Source organism: Podarcis raffonei, chromosome 7 (genome assembly GCF_027172205.1).
Source record: "Podarcis raffonei isolate rPodRaf1 chromosome 7, rPodRaf1.pri, whole genome shotgun sequence".
Classification (NCBI taxonomy): domain Eukaryota; kingdom Metazoa; phylum Chordata; class Lepidosauria; order Squamata; family Lacertidae; genus Podarcis; species Podarcis raffonei.
Window position 1 is genome coordinate 45,655,025 of NC_070608.1, and position 27,733 is coordinate 45,682,757.

The following is a 27,733-nucleotide window of genomic DNA, read 5'->3' on the forward strand; positions in this document are numbered from 1 at the left end:
TGAAACGCCGTCCCATTGGATGTCAAGAACATAAACATACACATGATTCTTAGAAGACATCTGAAGGCAGACCTGTATGGGGAAGTTTTTAATGTATTGTTTTTATATTTTGTTGGAAGCTGCCCAGCGTGGCTAGGGCCACCCAGTCAGATGGGTGGAGTAAAAATATAATAAGGAGGAGGAGGAATCTCCCACTGGTACAAAGGCAAATGCCAGTTTCAGAAGAGGAATTTGAAAAAGTAGGTGCATGCTATCTGATACAAGCCCATGAGAGCTTGTATTAAAAGAGCTCCAGTGGCCTTTAATTAATTTCTGGACACAATTTAAAGTGTTGGTTTCAACCTTTAAAGCTTGCATGTAGAAACCTGCTAGTGATGGATGGGGCCAGAAGCATACCTTGCACAAGAAATGTTGTTGCTGTTGTTTATTGTTATTATTATTTTAAGACCATCAGAAGAGCTTGGACCCAAAGGAGGAGGAGGGACACAATACTTTGCCTAAGAATATACTGTCCTCAGGAAGCCCTTCCTGGGAGTGGTATGGTAAGGGAAGGGAAGGTAGAGGACAGTACAGGCTGGCAACATTAACCCTGCCATATGAGAATCCCTTGCAGATAACAAGACAGTCAGGTTGTGCATCCACAGCAGTGACCAGAGAAAGAATGACCGCTGGGATGAGCACAGAGAGAAGATACACCATGGTACATCTGTAGCAGCACAACCGGCGCCTTCATTTGCTCCAGCTGCAACAAAACATGTCTCTCCTGTATTGGTCTCTACAGCCAAAAGCAGGCGCTGTAACTCTACCATGGTTTGACTTTACACCCAAAGGTACACTTTTCCACTGTCTCTTGAGACCGATGCCAACATGTACAGTACAGATGAGATGGTACCAAATGAATAAAACGTTGAGGTACAGTCTACAGAAGCAAGCTTTGTCAGAACATACTGCAAGGCCGTGTCAAAAGCATGGACTTTCAACAGTCCCTTGGGCCACTTGAAAGGGTAAAAGCCCACTGTGTTGCAATGCCAAGGAACGTGATTGTACTGGTGCCACTTTGAAGTTGTGGTGCTGCATTGGCACTACAATCCTTCATCTCTAGTGCTATGGTTGTGCAGATGACACACCACCAGGCCTTTCAAGAACCATTTTTTTAAAAAAAGAAAAAGCAAGTGATTTTTGAGAGCTGACAGAACAGTCCAGAAGTACAGTGGTATCTCAGATTACATACGCTTCAGGTTACATACGCTTCAGGTTAAAGACTCCACTAACCCAGAAATAGTTCTTCAGGTTAAGAACTTTGCTTCAGGATGAGAACAGAAATCGGGCTCCAGCGGCACGGCAGCAGCAGGAGGCCCCATAAGCTAAAGTGGTGTTTCAGGTTAAGAACAGTCTCAGGTTAAGTACGGACCTCTGGAATGAATTAAGTACTTAACCTGAGGTACCACTGTATGATTAAAGGATTGCATTTGGTCTGAAGTGCAAACTCTATCTATAAAAAACTTTTATTTCAGATACACCACACTATTAATGCATCGTTAGCAAATTCAAATGGTGTGAAGTGCGGTCAGTCGCACATCAGATATACATCATTTATACTCTGTACATCACAAATAACAATATAACTTGCTTTGATTTCAAAGACAATCCATTCCTAGTCATAGCATACAGCAGCTTCTCACTTGGTTCAGAGTATGCCACGTTGTGATAAGGCCAACTGCAGATCTGAAATGCTGAAGAAAAACTGCAGTTTCTGTTCACTTCTTTTGGAAGTGCAGATGCTGATCATCTGTCATGGGCAAACATTTTTAATTAAGTTTACCATTTTTTAGAAATGTCATCTGCAACATCCCTGATGCATGTAGCACATAACATTTACCCAGAGAAACTCAACAGGTATGAAACAAATATACATACCCAACATGGCTACAGTCCCGATATGGCAGCACTGAAAATATGCTGCAGAAGGATCTTCTGCCACTAATAAGGACTATTCTAGAAAACAAATAAAGTAAAGGCTATGATAGAGGGTAGCAAATCCAGCAATTCAATTCAATTCAAACTTAAAACTTTGCTTGGCAAAAACTGCTTTCCGCTATCCTACTTTTCTTTCTATTGCACTGTTGCAGACGAACTGGATCTATTCTCACTCATAAACTGCACTGTATGTTGCGCTTACCAACATCTGACAGGCCAAGCACCATAAACTGACATGGGACAAGGGAGGCTTAACACTTGGTTATCAGTGCTTTAAGAGAGATCACTACTAATCATATCCCCAGTGGGACAACGGGGGGAAAGAGCCTTATGCATAGCAGTCTGGGTGCAGAATGAAAAGCTTGGGACTTGAGCCAATGCATATCCACCATTACTTTGCTCTCTCTGCACCATTCTGAGATTCAAACGGACAACAGGGGGGAAAGAGTGGCTTTAATAACGCGGAAGCTGGTCTTCTTAATTTGGCTAAAGAAATTGAATAAAAACAAGTTGGTAACCCTACTTCACTTGTTCAAACATGGTTTACTTTGAGTCCTACAATGTATTTAAGAGAGAGAGAGAGAGAGAGAGAGAGAGAGAGAGAGAGAGAGAGAAGTATCTGTCTTTGGATGTTTTGATCTGGTTATTGGCATAAACCTCCAGGAACAAAACCAACAACTGTCACTGTTTTTTGTCACTTTCATAACTTCACATATCTTTGACAAGGAAGCCCAAGGGAAACTATTAATGGGTCAGACAGCTGTGTTTTGTTTTTGTTTTTTAAACACAGTGCTGTGCCAGAAATGGTTGAGAAATAAATGGGTCCTCTAGTCCAGAGTTCATAAATGCAACGATAATTGGAGTCTGCCGAACAGATGACAATACAACCACTTCTGCATTAAGAGATCCAAAATCAAACAGATGGCTTCACTCCACTGTGTTTTCACACAAATTTTACACTAACTACTGCAGTTCAGAGCAGTAATTAAGTCTGCAAAAGCATTTGACGTGCCAGCCTTTTCAGAGCATGAAATCTAATGTCCCTGTACGCAATGAATTTTGCATGAAATGTGCAAGGCTTCCAACTGTAAATGCAGACAGAACTGGAGGGAATAGGCCATGTTAGATACCAACCTACTAGGAATGTCCCTTTAACCTCAGCATGCAGTTGTGCTAGCAGTGAACATCAGGAAGCACTTACAATGAACTCTTCACCCTTCAGGTGAGGATTACAAATCATCATTAGCATGCAATTCTACTTATAATTGTGTTGTCCTATTGCAAGAGGAAAACTTCCTACAAAGCACAGCATCAGAATATAGAACAAGATGCAGATAGTGATCAGCCATTTCCCTTAAAATTAAAGTATTCGTGATGAAACAGAAAGCATTGTTGAAACTTCACACATATAAACGATTTAATTAGCCTATAGCTCTACAAGGAGGCAAATACCCAAAGGTATTTCAAAGCATGTTCAGTCACATCAGTGAGGCAAATATCTTTGATACTACACAACAAAAGAAAACTCACTATGAACATTAGGGGAACTCTTAGAGGGAGAGCACACACTTTGAATGCAGAAGATCTCATGCTACAGTCCTGGCACTGTTGCTGAAAAGCCTCAGGCAACAGAAGATGTGAAGGACCTCAATGTCTCAATGCTGCCAGTCAGAGTAGGATATATTGTGTTAGATAGACAAACAGGCTGACCTGGTATAAGGCAGCTTCCTATGTTTCTACAATGCAGTGTGCTGTACTCTTAATCTGAAGCACGTTGAACTATCTGGTCAACCCCTAACATTAATCATGCTGGGAAACAGGATTGAACAGAAGTGTGGCCTACTGCTGAGGCAGAAGCAGAGTTCTTAAACCGGCAACACAAAACGGCTCAGGCAAGTTTCATAAACACAAAAACAATACCTTTCCCCCCCACAAGTTGGAACACTTCTCATTGCTAATGGCTGACAAGGGATCTAGCTACTAAAAAGGAGCTCTCTATTTTCCAAAGGCATTTTAGCACCCAAAGCTACTGGGTGCTTGAAGCACTCAAAGTACTATATCTCCTCACCCACCAAAAGCCCCTCAGGCAGGCTGCTGAAATTCCTTGGCCTGACTATCCCCTTACATTCATCCTGACTACTTCCAACAGCTTAGCAAGCACCAGAAGAGACATCCGCTCTTGGACAGAACTTTGCAAGGAACATTGTGCTTTGGTCCCACTCTCCATTCTGTACTTTTCATACCTGGAGATTCTTGACGGCTGCTGCTCACCCAATTTAACCTCAGCTGGCTTCTAGGGCACCTGCTCACTATTTTTAAAGCCCCAGTGAGGCCCTTTGCGTAGTATTATATCTCCCTATAACATGCCTCTCTTTACAATTCCTGTACCTATAGAGCATATACGAAAAGTGTTAACCAAGGAGAGAAATTTATTTCAACTGCTTCTCTTGCCAATGTGCTTTGCCAGACAGATAATGTCTGGCTACCATGTTACAGGCAGCATAGAGATAAGCATCCATGGGACAAAGCTTCTCTCCTTCAACCGCAAAGTGTATAAACTCTCACCTGCAATGCTGCATACTGTGTGGCTAGCAGCCTCACCCACATCCAGTGGTAGCCCAGGATGGGGAGGTTGCTCTCACTGTGGGTTAATCCTGCATCAGTAAGAACCTGTACACACTACCATTTGGCAGTGGATAATTTGCCACTGTGGATCCTGGGGCAATGATTTTTACATGATTATTTTTTTACCAGGTAGCCCAGCTTGAAGACTACAGAATACAGAGGTAATTCTCTGGCTATGTCTTGCTTTTCCTTGCAGAGGATTCCTGCACTAGGAAATGTGGTGATCTGCATACAGAATCCAATTTCCACATGTAAAAGATGACCATTGTCTCCTACAAAGGCACACTGCTCTTTGCCTGCAAAATACCTTCCATTCCTTGTATCATTCTGTCGCATGTTCTTGATGAAATGAACCTTCTTAAAGTTCTTTGGTCTGGGTGAGCCTGACAGAGTCCGGCATCTGAAAAATAAAGCAATTGAAACCAATTAAGTTCTCTGCTGAATAGCCAAAATATCTCAACACAAAGGCAGGAAGGAAAGACCAGACAAATTATTCAGTTTACCATCCTCCCCACTCAGGAGTCTGTAGCAATAACGAAAACAAGAATGTCTAGAAACAAAAGGGGCTTAAAAAAATAATAGAATGAAGCAATATATTTAAAAATGAAAAACAGAACTTCCTGGATTCTGTTACAGATCCTAGGAAAGATGAGATAGGGAAATGGAAGAATGATGTGTCTTTTCATAACCATCAGAATTCTCTGTAATAGTGCAAACCAAAATGTTTTTCAGTTTTTAAACACTTCATAATGGGTAAAGTTCCTTTTGCTAACAAAAGTAACTGGATTGTGCAAGGAGGTCTTCTCTAAAATATGTTTGCTTCCTCTTTTTCCTCCTCTTTTAAATCTGTTAACACACTCCCATTTACCCTGCATCCAGTTTGCTCCCACCCCTGGTTTGGGAAGTGATCTATACACAAAATTAGCCACAATGTGTATCTATCCTGTTGTTTCTTATAAAATACTGCATTGTGATGCATTTCCCTTACGACCAGATTTGATTATTGCGAGAGAGAAAAAGAATGCCCTGGGTGTAAAGCCAGTAATGTGTGCACAACCTAAGCTGTAGGAAAGTGGTGCAAAACGCGCGATAGAATGGGAAAGGTGTTACGTCTAGGTAATGTGTAGGACCAAAGGGAAGGGAAAGATAAAAAGCACCCAACAGAAGAAGGGCAAAGGATAAAGCACAATTAACTGAGGACTGATTGGCAACAGATGGTGCATGAATTGTGACAAGTGGATACGGTGGTCTAGGAAGGGATAGCAGGATAGACATGAGAGGTGTATAGGATAAATGCACTGATGTAACGGAACCACAAAAATATGACAACGAGAGATGGAAGTGAAGGGATCTGATAGCACACAGAGAGCATGTTTTCAGCTTCAAAAGTGTATTTTCACATGGCCCCTTGCTGACAAGCAATCTTAAATCCAATGTATTTGATGGAGGGCCATTGTTTGAGCTTTAGGCAGGTTAGCCAGATGAAGAGTGACTAGTGGGGTGCCACAGGGTTCTGTCTTGGGCCCGGTCTTATTCAACATCTTTATCAACGACTTGGATGATGGACTCAAGGGCATCCTGATCAAATTTGCAGATGACACCAAACTGGGAGGGGTGGCTAACACCCCAGAGGACAGGAACACACTTCAAAACGACCTTGACAGATTAGAGAACTGGGCCAAAACAAACAAGATGAATTTTAACAGGGAGAAATGTAAAGTATTGCACTTGGGCAAAAAAAATGAGAGGCACAAATACAAGATGGGTGACACCTGGCTTGAGAGCACTACATGTGAAAAGGATCTAGGAGTCTTGGTTGACAACAAACTTGACATGAGCCAACAGTGTGACGCGGCAGCTAAAAAAGCCAATGCAATTCTGGGCTGCATCAATAGGAGTATAGCATCTAGATCAAGGGAAGTAATAGTGCCACTGTATTCTGCTCTGGTCAGACCTCACCTGGAGTACTGTGTCCAGTTCTGGGCACCACAGTTCAAGAAGGACATTGATAAACTGGAACGTGTCCAGAGGAGGGCAACCAAAATGGTCAAAGGCCTGGAAACGATGCCTTATGAGGAACGGCTAAGGGAGCTGGGCATGTTTAGCCTGGAGAAGAGGAGGCTAAGGGGTGATATGATAGCCATGTTCAAATATATAAAAGGATGTCACATAGAGGAGGGAGAAAGGTTGTTTTCTGCTGCTCCAGAGAAGCGGACATGGAGCAATGGATCCAAACTACAAGAAAGAAGATTCCACCTAAACATTAGGAAGAACTTCCTGACAGTAAGAGCTGTTCGACAGTGGAATTTGCTGCCAAGGAGTGTGGTGGAGTCTCCTTCTTTGGAGGTCTTTAAGCAGAGGCTTGACAACCATATGTCAGGAGTGCTCTGATGGTGTTTCCTGCTTGGCAGGGGGTTGGACTCGATGGCCCTTGTGGTCTCTTCCAACTCTATGATTCTATGATTCTATGATTCTATGATTCTATGAAAAGAGGACAGGGCTGCTGCACCTTTAATAGTTGTGCAGAAGACAGGCTTTCAGCAGGCATAGCTTTTCCTGCTGCCATTTCTCCCTCCACTCAACTATTCCTATCAGCAGACACAATGGGCTCCAATTAAAAGAATCCCCACTGCGAACAGAAGTCCACTGGAAGGAGAACCACGAGTAAACAATCTGAAATATTAAACATTATTTATTTCTTTGGGCAATTATAGCTGCATTTGAATAATTTATGACTGCACTTCACAATGCTCTCATGAATGCTTTGTTACATACGGTCTAAAAAGAACAGTCTCATTAAGAGGAAGCAATGGATTTTGCTATTCAGTTTTTTTGCCCCTTAGGAGATGGGGAAACGGTTCTGTTCAGTTTGAATTGGGTGGATTTCAGTAGTAAATACTGATAAGCTAAATTACTCAGGCCTTGACCTATGGAGAACTTTATAAAAATTTTGTCTTGCCAAGGTGCTATACCACAGGCAAAATGCACAGGGTGTGTTACTTTTTAAATACCGTATTAGCCTGAATATAAGCCTCACTTTTTTCTCGAATTCCGACAGTGAAAAATTAAAGTGCGGCTTATATTTGTGACCTTAGGGTATGCAGCCAGGAGCGCAGGGCAAACAGTGCTAGGAGCACGGCGCCAGCCCCACTCGTAGTCCCCATCCTCTCCCCCAAGGCTGGGAAGGGAAAAAGCAAGGAAGTGAAAAGGCCGCTGGCAACGCAGCCCCCCCCCCCATGCAGCCAGGAGCAGCGAGGAATGGAGCAGCTTATATTCAGGTATTTTTTTCTCCCCGCCCCCTCCAATTTTAAAGGTGCGGCTTATATTCGGGTGCGGCTTATATTCAGGCCAATACGGTAATTATACTGCTAAAACACGTATATCATATCATATCATATCAATCACATTTCTTCCATTATCAACTGCAAGTGCGTTTCAATAAGAGCTCTTTTTTTAGTTTATGTTTCTTCATAAAACAAAAGAAATTACTGGTTATGGTGTGCACCTGGATACAGTAAGGATCCTTTGGAATGGTTTGAAACAAGCAATTTTAAAAGCTGGAAAAAATGTAGTAAAGGATGTTAAAAAGTACAATGGAAAAAATCTGAACACCCTTTGGATGAATGAAAGCAAGGCATGTATTGGCCAGGCAAGCGTAACAAATTCCAAGGATAGCAAACGGTTAGTGTGATGGTTTCTATTAGCTCATTTTCGTATAGGAAACCTAGGACAAACACAAATGATAAAAAATATTTTCTGTTTATCACAAGCAAGTTCAAAGTTTGTGTCCCTTTCTAACCTTATAGAAGGATGAGATTGGCAAGTTATTCATTTCTTTATTTTGTCTTTGTAAATAATTTGCATCATGTTAAAAAAGAAAGGGTTGTAAATGAACAGTTCTTTGACTCTGAGTAAGGCTGCCTCATGTTATGAGCTTGCTTTGGGTTCCTATCAAAGCCCCAGCTACAGTTGATCCTCTGTCCCTGGTGAACACAAATGCTTTGATGAAAGAGCAACACTATCCTGAATTGGTAAACAGATTATTAGTCAGTCATGCAGCATTTGGATTCTAACAGGGTACATAGTATCACAGAGCATACTGCATCAGCAGGCTAACTACAGGTCTGTACAAACGAATTTGCCTTCTGGAGGCACCTATGTTTGCAGCATTATGAATATATTTGGCATGAAATGACGGATGCTACAGGACAGAGACCTTAAAAGCTACGAGTTGTCAAAGAACATTGTATTTATATAAGGTGTGCCCCAAACAGCCATGTGTATCACTTCCGCAGTCCCAAGAAGTTCCTTGTGGAGTGAATGCTCATCAGTGATCAAAACAGTACTTGTAAAGAGCTCCAATGTTTACATTCTTTTTGCACTGACCAAGCTGAAACAATTCTATAACAGAGTCTGTATTCTGTGAGGACTCTTCACACATAACAGATTTAAATTGCGCTTGCTAGTCTCACTTCCTTGTTATATCAGGCAGGGGTGGAGACCGTCAAATCTAGGGGGCCAAATGTAGCCCCCTTTCTATTTGGTCCTTGAGAATTTCCCCTGGCCACACATTCTCCCTCAAGGCCTCATTCCCCGAGTGCTTTTGCCTGGATGGAATGTGTTCCTGAACTGAGTTAATCCTCTGCTCACCTTTGCCTGAGGCTGTGCCCAATTTTGTCCCCAGTGGCATGTGGTGTTTGGAAGGTTGCCCATGAAAAAATGTGGACCTTGGTCTGGAATAAGTTCTGCAAGCTTGCTATACGTGTACATTGTAACCTATAAAGAAGCCAATGTGGCAGGACTTATACTGTATTAGACATAGGCAAACTCGGCCCTCCAGATGTTTTGGGACTACAACTCCCATCATCCCTGACCACTGGTCCTGTTAGCTAGGGATGATGGGAGTTGTAGTCCCAAAACATCTGGAGGGCCAAGTTTGCCTATGCCTGATCTACAGTGGTACCTTGGGTTAAGAACTTAATTCGTTCTGGAGGTCCGTTCTTAACCTGAAGCACCCCATAACTAATGGGGTCTCCTCCTGCTGCTGCCACGCCGCTGCCATGCAATTTCTGTTTTCATTCTGAAGCAAAGTTCTTAACCCGAGGTACTATTTCTGGGTTAGCGGAGTCTGTAACCTGAAGCGTATGTAACCTGAAGCATGTGTAACCCGAGGTACCACTGTATATGCATACGGAAGAGGGTCAGCCCTTCCAGCAGAAGCTTGTGTGGTAGGAGCTGTGGAACCAATCCAGTTCACTTCTACGCTATGTGTAATGTGGGGCGGGGACATCTTTTCCTTCATCTCAACCCACAAAATGTATTGGGTCAGCCTTGCATGCACAGAATCCCTTGTGACCTAAGCACATAAGGAGTAGGGATGGACACAGCCCTGATCTCTTCCCTCACCCCCTGCCCCTACAATTATTTCACATGTTCTTGGGTGGAACAATATCAGTTTTAAAGAAGTTCTGTAGTGGTCCAAATTCTAACAAATGTCAAAATAAATGGCAAAGGGGAAGGGGAATAGAAAGAGAAGATAGAGAGAGCTACCGCGCTCAAGTCCTAGTTATGTGGTTCCTGTGGGCACCTGGTTCGCCACTTTGAGAACAATACTAGACTAGATGTGCCTCTGGTCTGATCCAGCAGAGTTCTTAGACGTTCACATGTAAAGCCCTGGCCTGTACATGGGGATGACGGTGGAAACAGGTGCAAAGCGGGGTTGCGGATCAGAAGAGGGCAGTGGCTTCAAAAATAAGGTTGAGAAGATGAAAAGGGGGGTTAATAGTAGCTTAGTGGGAAGCGAGGGGATTAATGTGGGGAGAGTTGCAGAGGAGTTGGTGAGCAAGGCGGCAGAGCCTTTTGCCAAGGCATGCCAGTGGCAGAATCATTTCAACATGCATACACTCTGTATAGTTATAGTTACCTCCGTAAAGGAGCATTTTCCTCAATATCTTCTAAAGTCTCCAGTGAAGACCTTTGGGAAATCAACCGACGTCTGTGAAGGGAAGGGGGGAAAAGAACAATTAAATACTAAAACCATAGGCAATTTATTGCCCCAACCTTGACAAATAATAACACACTTTTAAAAACAAAACAGAGCTGAACTGGGCTAATTTAAAATAACAATATAGAATAAAACTTTTCTGCTTCTTAGTTTCCTTCACACTTCTCTTCACCATAAACAAGGCTGTCATGCAAGAGAAGTTATATTGCAAGATCTCAAATGATCTCGGGCAAATATTCACTACTTCAACCCCCCAGTTTGATCTAAGTGTTTTAAAAGTAAACACTTGTTGCCCAGATTTCAGTCTGTAGATGTGTATATGCACAGTAAAAAGGTAAAGGGACCCCTGACCATTAGGTCCAGTCGCGGATGACTCTGGGGTTGCGGCGCTCATCTCGCTTTATTGGCTGAGGGAGCCGGCGTACAGCTTCCGGGTCATGTGGCCAGCATGACTAAGCCGCTTCTGGCGAACCAGAGCTGCGCACGGAAACGCCGTTTACCTTCCCGCCGGAGCGGTACCTATTTATCTACTTGCACTTTGACATGCTTTCGAATTGCTAGGTTGGCAGGAGCAGGGAAGGGACTGAGCAATGGGGGCTCACCCCGTCGTGGGACCTTCTGATCGGCAAGTCCTAGGCTCTGTGGTTTAACCCACAGCACCACCCGCATCCGTATATGCACAGTACATGCCATATAAAAACCAGTTCTCCTGTCTTCAGGCTTTTCAAACTGCTACTGAGGTTTTTCCTATGCAACCTGCATAGGGGGGCAACCTGCAGCCCAGGGGTCAAAGGTGGCCCCTGACATCATTTTCTGTGGAATCCAATGTCTTCTTAAACTTTCATCTGAGTTTCTTCCTTCCTTCCTCTTTGTTTCCTCCTTGTTTGTACTGGTTTTTAAGATCATAAGATCAGGATCATAAGATCCTGGATCAGGCCAACCATCCTTCTAGTCCAGCATTCTCTTCTCACAATTGCCAACCAGATGTCTGTGGGAAGGCTGCAAACAGACCTGAGTACAACAGTACTCTTCCCACTTTCAGAATTATTTACACCAGGAAACAAGATGCCCTTTTCTGTTGTATGAGGAAAAAATATTTCCCTTTACGACTCTGGAATCTCAAACTCAGCAGCAGCTTACAGCCCTGGGGCCAAATTATGACCCCTTGCAGGTTGCCAGGTGAAAGAGCTGTCAATCACTAGCTTCAGCTCACGTTGCTCGCCTTCCTGCTCCCTATATGTCCTCTATGCCAGAGTTTTTCAACCACTGTTCCGTGGCACACTAGTGTGCCGCGAGATGTTGCCTGGTGTGCCGTGGGAAAAATTGAAAAATTCGAAAGATTAAAAAATATATATATCTCAAATTTTCGCCCACTAGGCGGGCCCCGGACTGTGTCCACCCTATTTTCCATCCGTCCTGGGTGGGGATCATATCGGATGGGATCGGATGAGAGCGGACAGGCGGTCCGCTCTCATCCGATTCCCCATAGAGAGCAGCGGGGCTCTGACATCTCTGACACACAGTGTGGAGACGGAGCTGAGCAGAGAACGGTCCGCAACGTTTTTGTTTGCCATTAAAGAAAAAAATATTAAACATTTTCTAATGGTGGTGTGCCTCGTGATTTTTTTCATGAAACAAGTGTGCCTTTGCCCAAAAAAGGTTGAAAAACACTGCTCTATGCTTTCGGATGATGAAGCAGGAGCAACAACAAAAGGACCAGGAGAAAAAATGGAGAGAGGAAGGTGGCCACATCACAGAGGAGACAAGAAGGAAGGGAAGGGGAAGCTGTGGTGGCGAGGGTGAGGGGACATGAATGAAATGAAATAAGATCTTCCTTGGAAACGAGGCCTGCTGCCCCGATGACTCAATATTTTTTAAGCATACATTCTTAAACTTCAATAATTTGAGGGGGGAAATGCAGCAAGATAAAATCAATTCTAGAAAAAAAACGAGTATCATACAATGAACATACAATAGATAGTATCAGATTGCATAAACAAAACAAAACAAAACAAAACAAAAACTATAATCAGATTGCCTAGGAGGGATGTTGGAGAGACTTAGAAGTTTGTTATCTCTTGCAGAAGAATCAAAAGATATTACCACATTTCAGACAGCATAAATAGCTTCCTGTTAGCAGGGTTATACAAATAAGACTACACTAATTATTAGATATTTATATACACACAAATACACATGCACAGAAATACAGCTAATGTCATCTCTTCCATTATCTGCATTAGTGATTTGATTTGTTTACAGCTAACTTGGAATCTCTGGAACATTATTCTATTTTATCTCTTCCTGGTACTGAGGATTTTCTGTTATGTTCTTAAACTTCTTTATTCTTTTGTTTTGGTAACTGCTTTGGGGGTCTTTGTTAGAGCTGAAAGAAGGTTTGTAAATATTTAAAACCACAATACATTCATGGAGGAGTAACAATAAATAAACCATTAAAATTTTAGAATGCACATGCCCCAAAAGTTGAGGGGGAATAATGACATCTTGTACACCTATTGTGTTGTTCAAAATCATAGCCTGCCAGCTACAACATGTATATCAATTCTTTGCCAATGCAAATTCACCTGTGATGTCATTTGAATTGGATTTGTAATGTTTAAAAACAAAAACAGAATTCGGTTCATACACTTCCCTGTATTTTGTTGTGGCACTAACCTTGTGTTTAGGGTTTTAAATAAATGAATACATACATACATACACACCCACACCCACTCATTAAGAACATCTAGTGCTAATTTTATTCTGATGTAAGATTTCTTACTAAAGACCTTAGTCACTGGCTATGCTAGCTCACTGGAAGGACAGATCCTGAAGCTGAGGCTCCAATACTTTGGCCACCTCATGAGAAGAGAAGACTCCCTGGAAAAGACCCTGATGTTGGGAAAGATAGAGGGCACAAGGAGAAGGGAACGACAGAGGACGAGATGGTTGGATGGTGTTCTCGAAGCTACCAGCATGAGTTTGACCAAACTGCGGGAGGCAGTGGAAGACAGAAGTGCCTGGCGTTCTCTGGTCCATGGGGTCATGAAGAGTCGGACACGACTAAACGACTAAACAACAACAACAACAACAAGCCTGCAGAAGTGTTGTGGGAAGCTCAACATCTTTTTTGTTTTTAAATAAAGCAGGTTTAACAGACGTTCTGAAGAAGATATCAAAAGACCTGCTCTTATTTCATGACTACAGTAACTGTGCATTAATCATGCAGCTCCATCTAGAGCAATTTATTTCTGGATGCATTTAGCCTTTGGCTCATCCCCTTGTTGGCTTAGAAGAATACATTATTCTTTTATACAAGTGAGCTTCTCATCCAGCATTTCATACTGTCTCTCCACCTATAAGCATACAAATGCATCTTCCCCAAAGGATGATGTCATTGAATTTTTAACCTGAGGTCTATTTTTAGTGCTATGCTTTTGAGCTCTAAAAAAATTCTTCAGTGACCTAGCAACTGATGAAAACTGTGATAGTAGAGAAAGAGCTCCCAAAATACATGAAATTAAGACTCCCTGGCAGTCAAATGCTTTGCTTTCATTCCCTTCCCATGCTAACAGCCTTCTCTCCTCACTTTGTTGGTGAGGAAAATTAACATTTTTTTACCCTCTTTGCAAACGGAATAGTCTCTCTCTCTCTCTCTCTCTCTCTCTCTTTCTCATTATGGTGGTGAGGACAAGAAAATACAAGGCAGCACAGTGTGACAATACAAACATGAATGGTAGTGGAAAGGCCCCCTCAGCAGCACTCCTCTTTGGCTCAAAAAAATTAACTGCCATGAATTATGTTTTGTTGGCTTATGGTTTGTTTGGAGGAACAGGATGGGTTTTATTCTTCTGGTCTGTTCATAGCATTCGATTTTTTTTATTTTTTGTTGTTGTTTTCAATGAGTGCTTCCCAGAAAAGTGCCGCAGAAATATTTAATTAATAATAATAATTTAATGAATTTATTTATTACAGTGGTACCTCGGGTTAAGCACTTAATTCGTTCCGGAGGTCCGTTCTTAACCTGAAACTGTTCTTAACCTGAAGCCTCCCGCTGCTGCCGCGCCGCTGGAGCACGATTTCTGTTCTCATCCCGAAGCAAAGTTCTTAACCCGAGGTACTATTTCTGGGTTAGCAGAGCCTGTAACCTGAAGCATATGTAATCCGAGGTACCACTGTATTTATATTTTAAAAGTCAATCTGCTATATGCAATACTATTCAACACAGTGTTTTTAATGCATGTTTTCCATGTCTCAGCCACTGGTGTGACCAAAAAGGGGCAGCTGCTGAAGAGGTGGAAAATTAAGCCTGACATTTGTTTTTACAACTTGCTGCATTCTGTTTACAGACACTTACTCACAGGGCCATTTTTCTCACACTCTGGAAATTCCTGTTTTCTTATATCATATCATGGATTGTTGTGCTCTTTGTAAATCAGAGCTTTTATTGCTTTTATTTTGAAAACTGCTGCTGTTTTATCCTAGATTATGTAACAGACTAACAGCATCATTCTAACCAAGGCTACTCAGAAGCAAGTCTTACTAAATTCAACAGGGGTTAGGTGGGATTAGAATTTTAGCCTACTATACTGAAAAGCCAGAATGTGAAACAACATATCTTTTACTGCTGTTTTGCACTAAATAATCCACTAAATAAATCAACATTACAGCTAAGAGCCAGCAAGGCAAATTCCAATGAAATATTGGATAAATGAGGTGATAAGTCACTGCCTCATACATAATGCTGTAAAAAGTAGGATTAACATTGACCCACCTCACAGAAATTGTGAGCTTCTGGGCCTGTCCACATGGTAACTGGGTAATCGTAACAACAACAACAACAACAACAACTTGACAATCCAATGTGCACAACTAGTTGTCTACTAGCTCATGTGGTGCCACCTACCCTTCCGAATTCCCTCCTGTTATATTCTAGACAGGCGCTGTCCCTGTTGCCTTTTCAGCGCCTAGTGAAGACCTTCCTCTTTCAACACACCTTTTAACTGGAGATCCTTATCCCACAGTCTGCATCTGTATTGGTTCCATTTTAATTGTTTTTAATATATGGAATTGCTTTTAAATGTTTGTCTTGGGTTGTATGCAATGTAGCACTAAGTAACTGATTCCATTGCTGCACAGATTTATGCTTGTGCCATGTTTACGGGGAAGACCCCAGAGTACACAACAAAGAAAGAAGCCTCCGCTGTGAAGAGTGCAACACACTGCTTGTATAGCCCTACCACATGCACACAAGACCAAAACCGTCAAAAAGTTAAGCAGCAGAAGATCTGCCAGCACATCAACGTGCTCCATAGTAGAGAAGGACTAGAGAACATCCCAAGAGTCACAATCCTCATGGAGATGTGAAAACACTAAAGAAAAGAGTTTTAGTGGCAGCCAAGATAGATCTACTCCATTTATCAGGAGTTAATTCCTCTTTAGCCATGATAGTGCAAGACTGTGCCACCAAAGTATCTAAAGTAGAAGCACAGATACAGCTGCACATGGAAGAACAACACCTTTCTTGCCCCTTTAATGTAATTAATTTTATATGTGAAAACAACTGCCGTTTTAAGCGACACACACTGGGGCGTAGATCTGACCCCTGCCTTCTGAACAGCATATTCCATGCCCTAGTCTCAAGCAGAAGAAACAGAAGCAAAGAAAAAAGGAGCACTTGTTCCAGTCAAATTAACTGCATTACATGAACTACACAAAAGGGCAAGAGGTTCATTAAAATGTGTCACAAAAACAACACTTCAAGGGCTCTTTCAACACATACATGGGAGCTTTGCTGCAAAGAAGAAAGAATGTTTGAACAATAAAAGCACTGTTTACTAGGATTATGCCTATAAAGCATAGTTTCATTGCTGCAGTTGCCATATCTCACTGAAGGAGTGATTCATTGGCAGCCCAGCCCAGCAGAAGTCGCAGAGTGTACATCATTAACAGCAACTTTTTTATATATATTTTTTAAAAAGCCCAGTCTTTTAAAAATGCCTACCAATGTGCTGTAAATTCTATTCTATCCTTTTCCCTTAATGACAAAACCAAAGTGTTTTATGCATTTTATTTTTGGGAATATAAAGTGAACAGTATTCACTGATTACCAGTGGTATTCAGTCACCCATACATGACTCTAGTTTCATAAGAATTATAACTGTTTGTACAATTCCTCAACCAAATAACTCACAACGTACGGTAAGTTACAAATAGCAAACCTCAGGTCTCCTCAGATGAGCAGCAGGATCTTCCAGAATATCTCCATTCTGCCAATTATCCCAGATCTGGACATCCTAACCTCAGGACTGGAACTGTCTGGTTACATATCCCTCCTGCATCTCTCCCAGGGCCATAGGAGCAGAAGAGACAGTGAGTAAATAGCTTTGGACTCAGCAGCTCCAGGACCCAACTAGCTGCACACAAGGCTACTCTGGAGGAGGAGAAGCACATAGGAAACACCTGCTAAGATCAGGGCCTGATCAAGAACCAGGAGGGTGTGGAGTCTCCATATCCTTCTTAAGTGCCATGTCTGAGCTGCTTAATTGTTGAAGCAACAGCTCTTAATCCAATCTCCAGCCTGCCTGATCAGGGAAATGGACAAGCCGCTTGTGCCATTTGTGCCTTGTTAGCTACTGCAAGCACTAAACTTCTCAGCCTGCTCTACACAAAGCCAAGTATATGAAAATACAGCACTGTCTGGATCTTCAAAAATTGCTCACTCTACTCCTGCCAATATGCTCAAAGAAATGCTGCAGAGTTGTTCAGAAAGATTACCTAAGTAAGCATCAGGAAATGTCAACAGGGAGAAATGATTTCAAGTCAGTCACGTGCCTATAATTAGGCTACATTATTGAGAACAAGCTGCAACATGGATGAAGATAAAGAAAGACTTCTATGAGAAAGGGACAAAGGATATGAACATTGATACCTGTTTTGTTTTTAATCACTTGTTGACTATGTGCCAAATGAATCCTGCTATACAATGAACAGGACTTTCCATTCACTAGGAATGATAAATCAAACTACTTTGTCCTAAAGCAGTGTGATATGATCAGGTTAACATGGAACAAAAGCTACCCTTGTCCTTTTATTTAAGTTTTGTTTTCTTTCCAGTGTTCTCAGATTAAATCACAAATTTTACACACACACACACACACACACAGAGAGAGAGAGAGAGAGAGAGACAGACAGACAGACAGACAGACAGACAGACAGACAATCGGCTTCATCTTGGGTGTTTTTTTAAATGGTATGGTAGATAGCCACAGGTTGCATTCACACTCCAATTTATTCTGTTTTACTGCCATTCCTTTAACTGCTATTTTGAGCAATTTATTTGAGCTTTCAGCTGATGTAAAAGCAACTTCCGGAAAACTAATGGAATTTAACGGAATATAGCAGTAGTTTAATGCTTATTTCCATGCTATTTGATTTCAGAAAAAATCTGCTTACAGCTTCTGAAACTTGGAAAAATCGCATGAGGCGAACATTCCCGTCTTTGTGATGAGCTGTGGGGCGGCACAATGGTGCACACCGCACTCCTGGTTCACACTTTTTTCTTTGTCTGATGAGGAAGTGTGTGTCAATGTTTCAGCACAGAAAGTCATGCCAAGCAGGTAAAGCCTGGAAGAATGGCAGAAAGTAGAGGAAGAGGGACAGCATGGAGGAATGACATGTGTGAATGACATTTATCACAACATGGTAGAATAGCATTTGAGATGTGGCGGAACAGGCAAACACAGCGTAAAGGAACTTTAGAAAGCAGGTTGGAAGCACAAGCTTTATAATCAGTTAAACTACAGTGGTACCTCGGGTTACAGATGCTTCAGTTTACAGACGCTTCAGGTTACAGACTCTGCTAACTCGGAAGTAGTACCTCGGGTTAAGAACTTTGCTTCAGGATGAGAACAGAAATCGTGCAGTGGTAGCGGGAGGCCCCAGTAGCTAAAGTGGTACGTCAGGTTAACAACAGTTTCAGGTTAAGAACGGACCTCCAGAACGAATTAAGTTCTTAACCCGAGGTACCACTCTAATGCAATAAATTCCACGTGTGAATGAAGCCAACAGTCTGACTGTCCGGAGTAGGAGAAAGCAAGGATCCCCTTTGACAATCACCAAAGCAAACTATTATAAATTAGGAGAGAGCTGGTCCTTTTCTTCTTTTATGCTCACATTAAGTCACACTTGGCCAACACAGCTGTAAGCTCCTGTTACTCAAGAGCCTATAAGTTTAGTTGGTATATCTGCACCAACTACCACTTTTATGAAAGGTCGTATGAAAAAACTGTCCCAATGCAATTTCTGTTTGTCTCATTCCAAGTCAAAAAATTGAAGAGCATACTGACCCCAACACCAACCCACACCCACTGTTCTGGTCTCCCTTTATCATTCTTACAGCTATCTACCAGCACAACATTGCTCCCTGAGCTATTCAGGACAATACAACTGTATCTTCCAAAATCTGGTGCTGTTGCAATCTTAGCACCCAGTATTACAGATATTGAGTCCTGGGATGAGGAGCTCACAGAGCTGGTATCACATAGGCACAAGGACCAGTGGAAGTTCCACTTCTGCCTGCTATAATGGGGATAGTTTGACCAGCGCTTAGTACAATTTCCACAAGACTCTTTTAAGTCCTAGCCTTGAAAAACATAAGAAAATATCTCCTACCACACATTTAAAAAGTGCTTTGTTACTGCAGAACTGTTTACAAGGATGCTGGCACTGGCCTTTCATGCCAACATGAAAGCATCTTTCACTGAAAGATAATCCATAAAGAAAGCTGAACTTTTCAAAGAGATCTGAGTAGAAACGAAGAGGGAAAAGGTCACTTTTAAGAATTATACATTTGTTTTTGTCCTTTGAAGCAGACAAAGATGCTGGTAGCTACTTCCAGTTTTTCCTCCCCCCAAACTGCAGTGGGTATTATATATCCACTGTATAAATGAGTTCCACCTCCTATTTCTGCTTTTAACAGAAGAGATTCAACTTTGTGCTTTTAAAGATAAAAACAACAACAACACCACTGAAAATAAAGCTGAAATGGCAATGGTGTTCACATCATTCCACCAGTGCAAGATGGATTCATTGTACAAAGACAGCAAAAGTGCATTTGGTTCATTCCTTCTTCCTACTTGTACATACACTTCTGTTTAATCCTCTTCAAAGTTTTAAGACAATTCTGTAAAATACAGCTTTGTAGTGCTATAGTCCTGAGCAGTTTTTTCACTGGTATCAGTTAGAATTTTGCAGATGAAACACAAGGACTTCCAGAAACTAAAACTTGAGTTATGACCACTAAAATGTCTCAAGTGCTACAAACATAGAGCACTTATTTATTTTACTTATAGACCACTTTTCACCTATATAGTCATAAAGCACAAAACCTCCTAGAAAACTGTAAGCCACTGTGCACAGCTATAGCTCACAGGCAGGATGTAAAGACTTTCCTGTGGCGATTGTGATGGGGAGAGGGGATACTATGAAAAGAAAACAGAATTGCTGTACAGAAATAAGGAAGAAGATTGGGTTAACAAAATGAAACCACCATTCCAGTGATCCCCATTGAAGAACTTGAAGAAAAGTAGGCGGAGAGAGGTCTCTTAGACCTCCACATATTCCTCAATGTGTTCTGATTCAAAACAGTAGATACTGGAAATGATGAGAAGGATGCATTTTTTTAACCGTCCTCAAAGTAAATGTACTCACCTTTTGCATTCTCAGGTTTATGTATGTCATTTGAGATTAAGGACAATGGACATGATGCAGGACACTGCAAAGGACTGGCTATTCCCTGTTCTCCTAGTTATTACCAATAAATGAAAGACTGGTGGACTGGATCCAGACAATATCTGTTCATTACCAACTTAAGTCTTGATACGAACCACTAGGTTTAAATGACTACAGACGCTTAGTGTTGTCTGATTACACACGCATTACAGTGGTACCTTGCAAGACGAATGCCTCGGAAGACGAAAAACTCGCAAGACGAAAGAGTTTTTCGTTTTTTGAGTTGCTTCGCAAGACGATTTTCCCTATGGGCTTGCTTCGCAAGACGAAAACGTCTTGCGAGTTTCTTTCCTTTTTTTAAAAAACCACTTGAAGAGGTGCAGTTGCGCCTGACCGTGCTCCGCAAGACGAAAAACATCGCAAGACGAAAAGACTCGCAGAACGAATTAATTTCGTCTTGCGAGGCACCACTGTATTTGGTTAAACATATGGGACCCAAATACTCCCTTATTTTGTTAGCTTAAGTAGATATGTTTTTTGAAAAAGAATATGAAAGCACACCACAACAATCTCATCTGGTGAGTGAAGTCATCCTTATACTGACTTCTCAGGGCTAATTCTAGTCATTATAATTTGATTTATACACATTACTAATGTAATGTATGTTCAAAGGCAGGCTGGACAGTGGTAAAATCATCTTATTACATGTTGGCGAGGAATAAGCAATGATTACTCTCTACAATTATACTGACATAGCAATGACAGTGTTTACATCATTGTTTGGATGAGATTCCGTTTCTAAATTGGGAACAGAGCATCTCAAAACAATCCTGCATCGTTATGTGTAGGTAGATCTGAGGTTTCCAAAATGAGCCTGCTAATCTATGAAAGAAATAAGTATATTTAAACCTACTATAAACAAGCTTGGAGATCAACAGCCCCTGAACTTGATTCAGCCTAGAGTTTGCATACACAACCGGGGAACAACCCTGAGGCTGCCGTGAGTTCAAAGTGAGATTGACTTGGGGCAAAGGAGTGGGGAACTGATCACAAGCTCCCTCACTTCAGCCACGCTGAAGTTCATCAAAAGACAAGCAAATATGGAAACAACAGCAGGATTATTCCATCTTGAAAACCAATTTCACGGTTCCAGAAAATTCAGACAATAATATAGTGAAGGATTAATATAGACCCCTGTCCCACCATGTAGATAGCCTCTATAATCAAGTGAGTCTTCCACATGAACAGTAGCAGCCCCTCTGGGCTGCTCCCAACAGAATAATAAAAACACGACAAAACATCAAACATTAAAAACTTCCCTAAACAGGACTGCCTTCAGATGTCTTCTAAAAGTCAGGTAGTTGTTTATTTCCTTGACAACTGATGGGAGGGCGTTCCAGAGGACGGGCACCACAACCAAGAAGGCCCTCTGCCTGGCTCCCTGTAAATTCACTTTTCGCAGTGAGGAAACCACCAGAAGGTCCTTGGAGCTGGACCTCAGTGTCCAGGCTGAATGATGGGGGTGGAGACACTCCTTCAGGTATACAGTGGTACCTTGGTTTATGAACTTAATCCATTCCGGAAGTCTGTTCTTAAACCAAAGCATTCTTAAACCAAGGTGTGCTTTCCCATAGCAGCAGGGGATTCAATTTACAAATGGAAAACACTCAACAGAAAGCGGAACATGTTCTGCTACCAAGGCAAAGTTCACAAACCAAAACACCTACATCCGGGTTTGCAGCGTTCTTAATCCAAGTTGTTCATAAAGCTGTTCTTAAACTAAGGTACCACTGTAAAGAGGCCCAATGTGTATTATTCTACCCTCCATCACTGCCCATATGTTTTGAGGAAGAGAAATAATGTGAAATGAGCATCTAAATGATTGGGTCCATAAAGTCAGGCCTACTTCTCAATGAAGGCTATTTGCATGATTAGGATCAAAGGGTCATGTTGCTCATTCAAATTATTTCAGTACTGCCCCTGTGAACATGTGACTGGGGGTGAAATGTAGATTCAGAGTTGGCCTGATGTTAGATCTGCCAGCTTATTAATTAATGTAACTGTCAACACCCTTCTTGCATTGGTGGGGAAACATTTTTATTTATTTATTTTTATTCCAAAATGTAAGCCACTCTACATTCAAAAAAGTGCCTAAGCAGTGTACAGGAGCAGAATATAAAATATAATGCAGAACACAAAAAAGTATTAAAACATATTTGCATGTATGGACAGGGGATCAGTTTGGATCAGCTTGCTTTTGTTTTATTATGTATTATGTGTTCTCAGTTTTGTATTTTCATGTTGTGAACCACCCCTATGATCTTTGGATGAAGGGTGGTATACAAATTTAATAAATAATAAATAAAATCATAATGAAAATTTGAAGAAATAAACTAAATTGGAAAGCCATGGTAGAAGGCTTCCTTCACTTCTAAGGGAAGAGAAATCCAGGGAAAGCATGGTGTTAATAGTGCTCACAGAAATGCTTTCCACAAATAGGACATGCAAGTAGATTACTCACAACAATTTGCACAAGTTAACTGGCAGATAGCACAGCCTAACTAGCTGTCTATTTATTATGGCCAAGACCAACAGTAACAAGTGTGGTCCCTTTTCCTTTTATGCATGTTGTAATATAATTTTCAGGTTTTGGTAGCCACCTGCAGAGATCATAAGACATCTCCAGATGCAGCTAGTAGCTTTTACTGTGTGGTCATCTCAGTGTTGACCCCCCCATAATCTTCATAGTTAAAAAATGGGATGTTTTGTCTTGACAGACCATCCTAATTGATAATCATGCATTTGCTCTGTCAATTTCTCTGTGCACTGATAAGCAATTCCTTTATCAGTGGATGCATATCTAGTCCTTCAGTTTATGAGACTCAGCAGAACTTTCTAACAAGCTGAAGCCTTAGAATCTCTCTGCACAAATGAGCATTAGACTGAAAGGAATGTTTAAGCTGTATGGTCTTAATTCATACAACATTCTGTTTGTTTTCCTTTCCTTTCTCCCATTAATAGGTTTCTTTTTATTTGCTACCTAGATTCATAGATGTGCTTTCCCTTCTTGAAAGAGGGATACAAATAAAGATTTGGCTCATTCCCATCCCTCTTAATGTCTTTACAAGGTTTGCCTTCCTCAGGCAGCAAATTGTGAATTACACTGAGTCAGAGTATTATCAACCCTGAAGCACACCACTAAAGAAAAAATCTATACTTGGCAACTTCATTGCTGCCACAATATGCAATGAATTATGTGAGATTATAGTCTCTGAAATGCTTCCTGACTAAATGGACCTAAACTTGTATTTTTGTTTTACAAAACTAGACTGACAAAAGAAAGCATAAAATGTGGATGATAAAAGTTTTCAAGGGACGTGTACTTCAATCTTTTGGAAGATAGCAACACATGTTTTTATTTTTGACATTTTTTATTGTTAAATCTCATCAAGTTGTTTTATGGGGAAGTGATCTGTAAATAAAATAAACAAATAAATAAATACAGAATTTCCCACTAACGTTTACCCAGAGAATTTCCAAACCAGCACTATGCTTTCTGCACCTACTAAATTTGGGAGGCTGCCAATGCTGGGGTGGAAACAGCAGATAGATACAGTGGCTGGTGCTACATGTTATGACTATGTGTACAGGCCATTTTCAACAGATTCCACATGCTGTTTGGAATGTGTACACCCATAACTCAAGATAAATTTCTGCTAATGCAATGTGGTTACTTAACCATTACAGATTGTTTATTTCTCATTCAGGGAGAAATTCTGAATTAATACTGTTTCAGAATGACAGCAAAGTGAAAAAGATGAAGTTGAGAAGACATGGATATGGAAAGATTTAAAAAAATTGCCTCTGGAGGTTCCTAGAAATATGCACAAACTGGTATAGTGGAGTTCCATATGATTTGGTTTAACCTAACTAAGGTCTTTAACTGTGATGGTTAAGGTTTCAGAGGCCTGGTAGCAAATATGCTTTGCATTATGTGATCTCACTGCTTTGCATGTTTCAGGCATTTCTTATTTAACTTATTCAGCCTTACCCTCAACAGGTTATAGTCTCGACCATGGTGGTAAACCCATGCCTTGATTAAAAAACACATGCACACAGAAAAGTAAGCATCATGGGGAAACTAGGCTACCAGCCCTTGTCCCAGAGGTGCTAGATTTCTATTTGCAGAATATTTTTTTTATGGAGGATCATTCAGTCTTGTGAGTTCCCAGATGTAGTCTGAAGTTGGTATAGTACAGGAAAAGAGAGTTACCACATCACTGAGAACTAGGGCTACAAATCCTTGAAGATTTGTAGGATTGTACAATTTAACTATTATAGTTGTCTCTCCTGGATCTTCTACCATTGGATGATCCCCTGTTGTGAGAGCAAGACTCCCCCTCTTTCCAATTGCTCTACACCATGCATAATTTTGTATACCTCTATCATGGCCCCCTGCCCTTACCTACCTATTTTCTAAAGAAAAAGCCTTAAACACTATAGGGCACTGGTCTTCAGCTGATGGGTGAGGACCCACTTCTGGGTTACAGCCTGGTCTAAGGCGAGTCACAACAGCAGACCACCACAAAAAAAATATCACTTAAAAATTAAAGGAACAGGTCCCCAAATGCATGTTTGGGTTAAAGGTGGACCGTGGTCTGAAAAAATGGAAGGCTTGCAGTTATAGGGGACTTGCTCCATTGCCCTGATCAATCTGATTGCTCTTTTCTGCAGATGCTTGCTTAACTTTTAAAGTAAATATCACTGATTTCAATGGAACTTGTTCCCAAGGAAGTGTGAACAACTGCAACCTGACAGCCTATTTGGAAATCTGGACTGTCATGCCCTGTCTTGGTGATGGTCTGGGCTAAGAGTCCTCTTTGCACCCCACCCTGAGCCTTAAAGAGATGAAGCAAATCTCAACCACAGCAAGAGCATAGGAGAAAAGTTGCCTGTGTCTAACTCCTTCTCTTCATCCTACTGCCCAATAGTCAGGGTAGGTGGGTAGGAGGGGGAGATGATATCAATTAAGATGGGGGGTGGAGAAGAGAGAAAGAGAGAGCAGCAGTAATATCTTTACTAACATGGTGCCTAATTAAATCAGGGACACTTCTTAAAAATGCATGGAAATGATTAATCAAAAGCTGCAGCCCTAATTTAAAGTCTTTTCAGATAAATTATTAACATGGTGGCATTCATGGAAGGAGAGCTTTTACAGATAAAAAAACCACACAGAAGTACATGTGTGAAGTACAGGGCCCTCCATTTCAGATTCATTAACAGCAAACAAAAAACCAGGGACAGGAATAGAAAACATAATCTGAAAACCAAGAGAGAATATAAAGAATTTACTAAATGGCACACCATTAAAATATGAGAGGCCTGAGAGATTCAAACTATTCACAGTCAGATACACCTTTATTAAATTAGAGAGAAAACAGGCACCCCCCCCCCAAAAAAAAGGAACGTGTCCCTTTTGCAATGACAAAAAACTATAAAAGCTATTGCTAAAGAATATTCCTCCAACAGACCATGGCAATCAATAGAGTGCTGGGGCAAAGATGTACTTGAAATCCTAGGTGTATGGAATGTCAAATTTCTAAGCGAACAGAAAAACATTTATTTGTTTCCATCCATTCTAGGCATTGTTCAAAACTCACATTGAGCTCTGGGCACAGTAGTGCACCTAAGATTTCAGATTAAAACTGGGGAGTGAAAGGAAAGGAGGACCTATTTCTGCCTCCTTACTTCCAGCTACTCTCTGAAGACTGGAGAAGGGACCCTCTTAAGAATATTAGGGCGGTGGGCAGAATGACTAGACCATGTGAAAAGTGAGCATAATATTACATTTTCATTCATTTTCAGCTTTGTATTCTTGTTATTTAAAAAGTGCACATAGACATTCTGCTGTTGTGCCCATAACCTAAGTTTAAGTTGTCATTTAGCTCCTAGTTTTCGTATCTCAGTTTCTAACACTGATTCTAGGTTCCTAAGGGTAATAACATCTGGCTTGAAAAACTTTATTGATGAAACTCAGGTGTGCAAATAGTTGTGACTACTCAGTAGCAAGGGAAAGGCAGTCTGGATATACTCAAAAGCACTCTTGCCTTCATTGTAGCATCCCATGTTGCAGGGATGAGAAAGGTTCTAAAGGCAGGACTTCAGAATTAAGCTCTAGCAATGTCAGTGAAACAAATAATAAATTTTATTTATATCCCGCCCTCCCCAGCCGAAGCAGGACTCAGGGCGGCTAACAGCAATAAAACAGTACAAAAGTACAACACAAACAATGCTCTAAAATCATTCATTATAAAATTAATTCAAATCAAGCCACTGGCAACCATTGGGCCAGAGCTCCGCGAAGATTGCCGAGGGAGGGAGTCAGGCTGTGCCCTGGCCAAAGGCCTGGTGGAACAGCTCTGTCTTGCAGGCCCTGCGGAAAGATGTCAAGTCCCTCAGGGCCCTAGTCTCTTGTGACAGAGTGTTCCACCAGATCGGAGCCACAGCCGAAAAAGCCCTGGCTCTAGTTGAGGCCAGCCTAACCTTTCTGTGGCCTGGGACCTTCAAGATGTTTTTATTTGAAGACCGTAAGTTTCTCTGTGGGGCATACCAGGAGAGGCGGTCCCGTAGGTACGAGGGTCCTAGGCCGTATAGGGCTTTAAAGGTTAAAACCAGCACCTTAAACCTGATCCTGTACTCCACCGGGAGCCAGTGCAGCTGGTATAGCACCAGGTGAATGTGATCTCACAGCGAAGACCCCGTAAGGAGTCTCGCTGCAGCATTTAAGCATCTTAAACCACTAAAACCATCTAAAACCACCCTGAATTTACAGTGAATTTACTGCAATCCCCCCCCGCCCTTCTTATACACAAAAACATCAACAGCTTTATTGGACGGGGGCTGTGCGTGTGTGTTTTTTTTTGGGGGGGAGTAGGCTGGTAATTTTATTTCTTGTGAACACATGCACAACTCAAACCCAAACCACACTAATTAAATATAATCTAGTATGTAAAATATAATCCAGTATGTAATTACCTAAACTGCTAACACAAACAGAAAAGACAAGGAACTCTGATTATAGCTTTACAGCATATTCAGAAGCTTTGTGAAAACAAAAATGCACAGTGCTGTAGGAAAGCTCTGTTATTTCAACCCAACACAGTGCACCGGGTCTTGCATGATGTAGCCGGTCACAAAAAGTGACTGTATTACTTTGCTGATAATGGATGGAACAGATCCTACCAAAGATATCAATTCTTTCAACTGGAAGTTCAAATTGCAGGAACATTACAAGGTCAAAAAGCATACAGCGTAACAAATGACTGAAGAAAAACCAGACCCTTTTCTTTCAGTTCTCCCCTTCTTCTAATCCTCAATGGCTTCTCTTTGATAATG

General features: G+C 41.4%; 1 protein-coding gene across 2 annotated transcripts in view; it reads right to left on the bottom strand.

Annotated features, from left to right (window-relative positions):
• Nucleotides 1–27,733, bottom strand: part of CABLES1 (Cdk5 and Abl enzyme substrate 1) — a 53,362-nt gene that overhangs the window by 17,729 nt on the left and 7,900 nt on the right. Inside the window, exons 2-4 of one of the 2 annotated variants that reach the window (XM_053396397.1) lie at nt 10,526–10,597; nt 4,910–5,002; nt 1,918–1,995 (exon numbers count right to left, since the gene is read on the bottom strand). In XM_053396397.1, coding sequence (XP_053252372.1) covers nt 1,918–1,995; nt 4,910–5,002; nt 10,526–10,597 — 243 coding nt within the window. The remainder of the gene's footprint in view (nt 1–1,917; nt 1,996–4,909; nt 5,003–10,525; nt 10,598–27,733) is intronic. The other variant, XM_053396398.1, reaches the window with a different exon arrangement.